This window comes from Cynocephalus volans, chromosome 16 (assembly GCF_027409185.1).
Source record: "Cynocephalus volans isolate mCynVol1 chromosome 16, mCynVol1.pri, whole genome shotgun sequence".
NCBI classification, from domain to species: Eukaryota; Metazoa; Chordata; class Mammalia; order Dermoptera; family Cynocephalidae; genus Cynocephalus; species Cynocephalus volans.
The window spans coordinates 16,802,501-16,809,882 of record NC_084475.1 but is presented as its reverse complement, the minus strand read 5'-3'; the positions used below and the strand labels follow the sequence as shown (position 1 = coordinate 16,809,882).

The 7,382-nt window shown below is 50.3% G+C and overlaps 1 protein-coding gene across 1 annotated transcript in view; it reads left to right on the top strand.

Annotated features, from left to right (window-relative positions):
- Positions 1-3,512: 3,512 nt before the first annotated feature.
- Positions 3,513-7,382, top strand: part of QRICH2 (glutamine rich 2) — a 37,375-nt gene continuing 33,505 nt past the window's right edge. The window contains exons 1-3 of the mRNA XM_063080378.1: positions 3,513-4,028; positions 4,177-4,237; positions 7,036-7,100. Coding sequence (XP_062936448.1) covers positions 3,513-4,028; positions 4,177-4,237; positions 7,036-7,100 — 642 coding nt within the window. The remainder of the gene's footprint in view (positions 4,029-4,176; positions 4,238-7,035; positions 7,101-7,382) is intronic.

The following is a 7,382-nucleotide window of genomic DNA, read 5'->3' as shown; positions in this document are numbered from 1 at the left end:
TGCATAAGACAAAGACCATGGCTGGTCCCAAACCCTAGACGTAAGTCTCCCTCTGCAGATTCCATGCCCTTCCAAAGCATTGAAGTTAAATCCTTGTTGAAAAATATATTTAAATTTTAAATTTAAAAAAAAAAAAATCTAATTGTCCTTTTTCCTGTGTGATACATGACTCCAGATGCATTACTTAGGACAGCACTTGGCCCTTCTACCTGACATTTTAAATGACATCATCACAATTCTAGTATTTACCACCTTTGTCAGGGAGGCCATACTGCAGATGTGGAATAGCTTTTCGTACCTTTGAGCCTGATCCAAGTCAGGACTAAATGTCATAGAAAAGAGGAGTGTCTGCTGGGAAATGAACTGGAATTGTTTGTTGGTTCTGTTAGCTCCTGAGAGACAAATAATTCTTTTTTGTACAGCTGTATTTCTCTGCAGGAAGTTTTCTTGATGTTTATCCCTTTCCTAATGACAAGAAAAGTTCTGAACCCACAATCAAGACTTTAAGCACATTAGCCCTCTCAGGCACACGAATAAGTTATATTCTGTTAATGGTCCAAGAAGGGGAATTTGAGCAAAGAACTCAATCATTAAAATAATTAGTGCAAAGCTACAGGACTATGCCAGTTGTCGGGTTGAGCTATACTAATTGTATGGCTAGAGCAATTCATAACTAAAGCCAAAATGTTTCATTGTTTTAGGTCCACACTAGGTAATTTCGAAAGATCCTGGGAACCATTGGCAGATGACACGAGCTCAGTCCTCAGCAGTAGCAGCAAGAGCAGAAGCAGCAGCGGCAGTGGCCTCTCAGGGCATCCCGTGGGCACTGGCAGCAACAGCTTGCAGCAGCAGCCTCCAGCAGCTATAGTGGCCTCCCCGCTGGAGGCATCCCGGTGGCGGGGGGCACCATGGATCAGAGCCACTCGTCCTTTATACTTAAGTCATAACTCAGGACACCTGTGTGCACATGCACAATTACATTAGACAATAACCAAGGAATATCTGGGCACACATGCATATTTATATCAAATGCTCAGCAAGATTCTGAACATCTGAGGGTCCCTGACCATTTTCCTTTGCTTTCCCTACAGTTAACATGGTGGTAGAGGAAGAGCCCTGGACTGTTTGTTAGGGGACCTGGTTGGTAGTTCATCAAGTCAGGCAGGTGACTAGTACTTTCTGGGCCTCTGTCATCAGTCATGAAAAGGGAGGTTTGGAATTGAAAACTAAAGTTCTTTTCAACTCTAAAATTCCATTTTATACCCGTTAATGTTTTCTTTCCTATTCTCCATGGGTGGAGATTTTAGAATGTACTTATGTAGCAAAAGTAGAACATACTGTAGTTCCTGGAGTTAGAATATGCTACCCTTTCCTTTGGTATTTAATGAGTCCTAATCTGTGCCTGTCCTCAGCAAATAATAAATGGGCCTGTGAGGACTTAGGGAGCTGACATTCTGGTCTTAGCTAGTGTGTAGCTGGCTGAGAAATGAAACCCCATTGCCCAGCACAGCCAATGCTCCATCCTAAGGCTTTATTTAGCTTTGTGATCTAGCCCTGAGTTTTCTAAGAATGCAAAAAAGACTACAAAGCACTTGTTCTTTTGATAGCAACAACTACTTGAGGGCCTACTGTGTGCTGGGTATTGGGAATATTATGGTGAACAAAAATCCTTTAATTAAATGTACCAACTCAGGGCCAGCCCCGTGGCTCACTCGGGAGAGTGCAGCGCTGGTAGCACCGAGGCCATGGGTTTGGATCCTACATAGGGATGGCCGGTGCGCTCACTGGCTGAGTGTGGTGCAGACCACACCATGCCGAGGGTTGTGATCCCCTTACCAGTCAAATAAGTAAAAAATAAATGTATCAACTCAGATTAAACTAGTTAAGGGTCGGCCAATTATAGCTCAGTTGGTTAGAATGCAGCCTTATAACACCAAGGTCACAGGTTCAGATCCCCTATACCTGCCAGCTGCCAGAAAAAAAAATGAATAGTCATGAAAAGAAGTTAAAAAGGGAGTATATGGTACAGATGTATTCATAGGTTTTTAACTAGCTTCACTGTGTGTAAATGCTGTTATGTTTTATTTACACATTTTCTGGAAGAATCTGGTATGAGAAAGTCACACCTCAATTATTGAGGGCACCAGGTTTTTCACCTAGTCTTGTCTAGTTCTGCCTTGTAATGAGCTAAAATGCTGGTGCTTTACCAGATGAGTCAGTGTTTTGAGATAAATTAGGTTAGAGTCTGTCAGTTGGTGGCTAGTTGGAAGTGCCTGGGTAGTGGGAAGCCTTTTCCAAGTTGCTTGCCTTTTGAATGAACAAAGTTATATGGGAACTGTCCCCAAGGGACCAAGAACTCAGGACTGCCATATGTACCACTGCCCTATTGTAAGGAAAATGAAAAAAATGGTCAGGCTCCCTCAGCTGTTAGGAATCTTGCCGAGCATGACCTAGCATGTCTGATGTAAGCATGTTAACTGTGCCCAGGAGTTCCTGGGCTATTGTCTGATGTAATTGCGCAAGTGCGCCCAGGTGTTCTCTGGTTATCTGACTTCAGTATAAAGGACAAAGGGCTCTGATCCACAGTGCCCCCTGGAGGCCACCAGGCCGCTGCTGGATCTGCTCTAAGCTGCTGCTGAGGAGCAGGCTAGGGGCTGAGCTCCCGTCCGAATAAAGCATGTCAACCTCGCCAACCGCTCCCAGGATCTTTTTCCAATTACCTAGCTCGCGACCTGCATATTAGGGGGTTGTGACCCAGTCTGCACCATGGGTTTGAAGGGTCTGTGACTCAGCCTGACACCTGTGTAATGGAGACAGCTAATGACACAAGGCATGACTGCCATGATACCCCTTAAATCTTTCCATCCTTATGTGCTCCCCAAGAGTGGGTGAATCTAGGGCCTTTCTAGGTTAAAGGGATGGATGGAGTCTAGTCGGACCTATGGGAGGCCTCCCCTGCCGGCAAGATGATGGCTTCCTTCGCTAATGCAGAGGCCTTGGCACAGCCCCGCCGCTCCTTTCTTTGGGAGCATCTACTGAGAATAAAAGTGGCGCCTTGGGGTGTGGCCGTTACGGCAGGCTCCCCTGTGGGCAGGCCCCCGCCACTGGTGGCCTTTGCTCCCCAGGAGGCTCTCGGAGAGGGCGTGTCCTTAATGCGGAATCCTCGGGGCGCGCGGGGGCCCCACGACCCGACAGCGACCGCGGCCGCCCTCGTTCCAAACGTCCGCCGGCCACGAGGCGGCGCTAGGGGACAGGAGCGCGGGGCTCGCGCTTGGAGACCGGGCGAGACCGGACGGCGGCACGGCGGGCAGCAGAAGGTCGTCAGCCGGGACCCCCCCGGGGAGGTGGGGGCGTTGATTTCCGAGAGGCTCAGTCCCGAGTTTGGGCCCAGGGGAGGTGACCCCCCCGGGGTCTCGCAGGCTCCGCGACAGGCCCCGAGTTGTGGCGAGGGGTGAAAGGAGCACGGTCGCCTGTCCCCTCGGGGTCGCAGACCGCTCCTGACAGGGCGCACGATGCCGCCCTCGATGGGAGCGACCACGGTCTCCCTCCGGGAGCTGGCCGACCTCGCCATCGGCACCCCGGAGGTGGGCGCCGTCAACTTCACGGCCCTGCACACGCTCATCGTGGCCATGCTCAAGAACCTCAACCTCCAGGAGACCCGGACTGACTTCCAGTCCCTGTCGCCCGAGCTGAGCCCCCGGCCCTCGCTCAGCACTCCGCACCCGCCGGCCACCAAAGAGAAGCGGAGGAGCGTGAGCAGGGTGCCCTCGCAGGCGCTGGAGAGCCAGGTGCAGGACCTCACCAGGCAGCTCAAGACCATCAGCAACCAGGTGCGGGGCATCGTCACCCACGTGCAGCACTTAACCTCCGAGGACAGCGGCCTCCACGTGGATGCCCGGGAATGGCTGGAGGACAAGGACATGGCCATGCTGATGGAGGACAAGGACATGGCCATGCTGGTGCAGGACAGGGGGCAACCAGCGTCTAAGGGGGTCATAAAAGACACCAAGAGGGTCAGCATCAGCAAGGTGAGTGCAGGGGGCCGGCGCAGTCCCTCTACCCGCTCCAGGTCGGGCTTCAGAACCGGTGCCTGAGGGGCACAGGAAGCTGGGGACAGGATGGGATGCCAGGCCTTGGTGCAGCCTGGCCCCATGCAACCCATGCTCTACCTTGCAGGCCATGGGGCTCCTGGAGGACGTCATGGAAGACGTGAAAATCCTGAAAGAAGCCCACCAAAAGGCGCAGTTGTTCCCTGAGTTGAAGTCCCAGGTGAGGGCACCCGGGAGCCCCACCTGGGAAGCAGAGTGGCCACTTCCCACGCCCCTTCATCCTGGCCCCTGTTTACACTGAGGTTCAACCACCACTGACCAGACACCCAAAGACCCTGAACTGACCCAGAGGGGAGCTAACAACTTCTCAGAATACTCTGAGAGCAAATTCCCTTTAAAAAAAGAAGAAAGAAGGGAGTGGGTGTTGAAAGACTGAGGCCAGTCCAAGAGGAGGCAGTTAGGACGGAGAGTTAGACCCCAGCTCAGTGGTTATGACAAATCTCAGCATGCAGGGGACAACTTCACTTGGACTTTTGTTTTCTTGGAGGGAGAGTATATGAGAATGGTTCAGCATAAGCATTGTCCCTTGAAGAGCAGGAAACATGGTGCATGTCAACTCGAGATGACAGACGTGCTCATGTTTCACTCGTGTATTGGGCCAGAAGGGGGTTAGTACCTAGAAGGAAAAGAAGGAGCAATTCAGAAGAAAGCCTAGGGAGAGGCTGAGAAGAGACAGGAGGGAAAAGGAAGGCCAGGAGGAGTAAGGAAGAGGGGGCCATAAGAGGGACCCCCAGCCACTGATCCCATTCTGCTGCATCTCCCCAGGCCTTGAGACCCCAGGGCCATTCATTTTTGCTCTGGGAATCTGATCTGCTTTTATTTTCAAACTTTAAAGTGTGGTGGGGTTTCTTGAATTTTGTGTGTGTGTGTGTTTTGTTTTTGTTTTTGTTTTTTTTGTTATAAAAGATGACCAGTAAGGGGATATCAACCCTTGACTTGGTGTTGTCAGCACCCCGCTCACCCAGTGAACTAACCGGCCATCCCTATATGGGATGGCCTTGGTGTTATCAGCACCACACTCTCCCCAGTGAGCCATGGGCCGGCCCTTGTGTGTGTGTTTGACTAATTTTAGATTCTGGAGGTTTGCACAAGTGCAGGGAAAATGTAGGAAATGGTCAGGGCTCCCTCGGATGTTTGGTATCTTGCAGGGCATTTGATGTAAATATGTAACTGTGCACATGCACCCAGGTGTTCCTGGGGTATTACCTGTGGATGCATGTGAGCACCCAGGTGTTCCTGGGTTGTCTGACTTGCACCCAGGTGTCCTGGGTTATCAGACTTAAGGGTAAAGGACGAGTGACTCTGATCCACAGTGCCCACCCCCCTGCCCCTGGGGGGATCATGGGGGATGGCGTTACTGCTGCTGGAGACTGTTGCTACAAGCTCTTGCTGCCAGAGCCCCTGGGATGCCCTGAGAGGCCACTGCTGCTACTGAGGAAGCTGAGGACTGAGCTTGTGTCATCTGCCAACAGCTCTGGGGATCTTTCTCAATTACCTAGCTCGTGGACCTGCATGTGAGGGGTCTGGTGACACAGGCTAGCATATAAGGGGTCTGTGACCCAGTCTGTACAAGGGGTTTGAAGGGTCTGTGGATCCTAGCCCTAGCAATAGAATCGGCTACGTCATCAGGATTCCGACAACAGCCTTAGCAATACACACAAGTCATAAGGAGCAACTCAAGTTTTAGCAATTTACTTTTTTGTTTTTTAAGTAATAGACTTATTTTTATAGCAGTTTTAGGTTTACAGAAAAACTGAGCAGAAAGCACACATTTCACATACCAACCCCCCGACACACACACACACACACACACACACACACACACACACACACACACACACAATTTCTCCCATTATTTATTTATTTATTTTATTTATTTTTTATTTTTTTTAAAGATGACCGGTAAGGGGATCTTAACCCTTGACTTGGTTTGTCAGCACCACGCTCAGCCAGTGAGCAAACCGGCCATCCCTATATAGGATCCGAACCTGTGGCCTTGGTGTTATCAGCACCACACTCTTCCGAGTGAGCCATGGCACGGGCCAGCCCACTCTCATTATTTATGTATTTTGTTTTTGTTTTGGCAGCTGGCCAATATAGGGATCTGAACCGTTGACTGTGGTGTTATCTGCACCAGGCTCTCCCAAGTGAGCTAACTGGTCAACCCTTCTCTCATTATTAACATCTTATATTAATGTGGTACATTTATTACAATTATGAACGTATATTGATACATTATTATTAACTGAGGTTTACATTAGGGTTCTCTCTATTGTACTGTTCTATGGTTTTGCCAGATGCATAATGTCATGTATTTACCATTACAGTATCATAAAGAATAGTTTCACTGCCCCCAAAATCCTCTGCTTCCCCTACTCATCCCTCCCTCCCTCCCTCCCTCCCTCCCTCCATCCTTCCATTCTCTCTCCTCCACTGAAACCCTGGTAACCACTGATATATTTTTTTCTATGACCTCAAACTTATACATCTTTGTGCTGAGATGCTTTGGTTCTTTTGAGGTGCTTTTTCTCTTTCAATGGGCACAGCTTTTCAGACCCTGTTGAAGTGCCCAATACTTTTTGTTTCTTGAGAGGCGAGGTGGGCCTCATCCTACAGTGCCGGAATGCTTCATTAGCTGCTAGTGTGAAATGAATCCCAGGGCCAGAGGTTGCCACCTCTGCATAAGCATTCACTTGGCATGCTGTCCCCCAATACTACTCCCACCGCACCCCGCTTCCTTTCCCCTTGTTGGCTGGGAAGAGAAGTGGGAGCCCGGCTTTACTAACCAGATAAAAACCAAGTAGAAACACTGCCTTCCCCTAAGAGCTGCGCACAGACCTCCCCCTCCTCTCGCTCTGAGTCAGTTGCACGTGCGTGTAGAGGCCATGGGTGGGGCTGCTGTGATCCTCCATGTCTGAACTCTTCTTCCAGGAGCTCCTCCAGAGGATCGATGACTTAGAGAATCTAATCAAAGACCGAGAGGGCTTCCTGGTAATATGGGCCAGTTCTGTGGGAAAGGGGCCTCCAGGGGCTGGGGGGAAGGGTTGTCCTCAGCCTGGCCCCTCTTTCCAGGACTTGTCCAGACTCACACTCTGGAAGCCTGCATCCCTCCAGGGCAGGGTGGTAGGTGCCCTCTGCTTCTCTGGGCTCTGCTCCCAGATTAATGAGGAAATCTTTCCATCCCTGCCCAACACTCTATTGGGTCCCGCATGGGACTGAGAACCAGCCAGACTTGCTAGTCCCTTGAAAAACAATGAATTCTCCCTGGGGGTA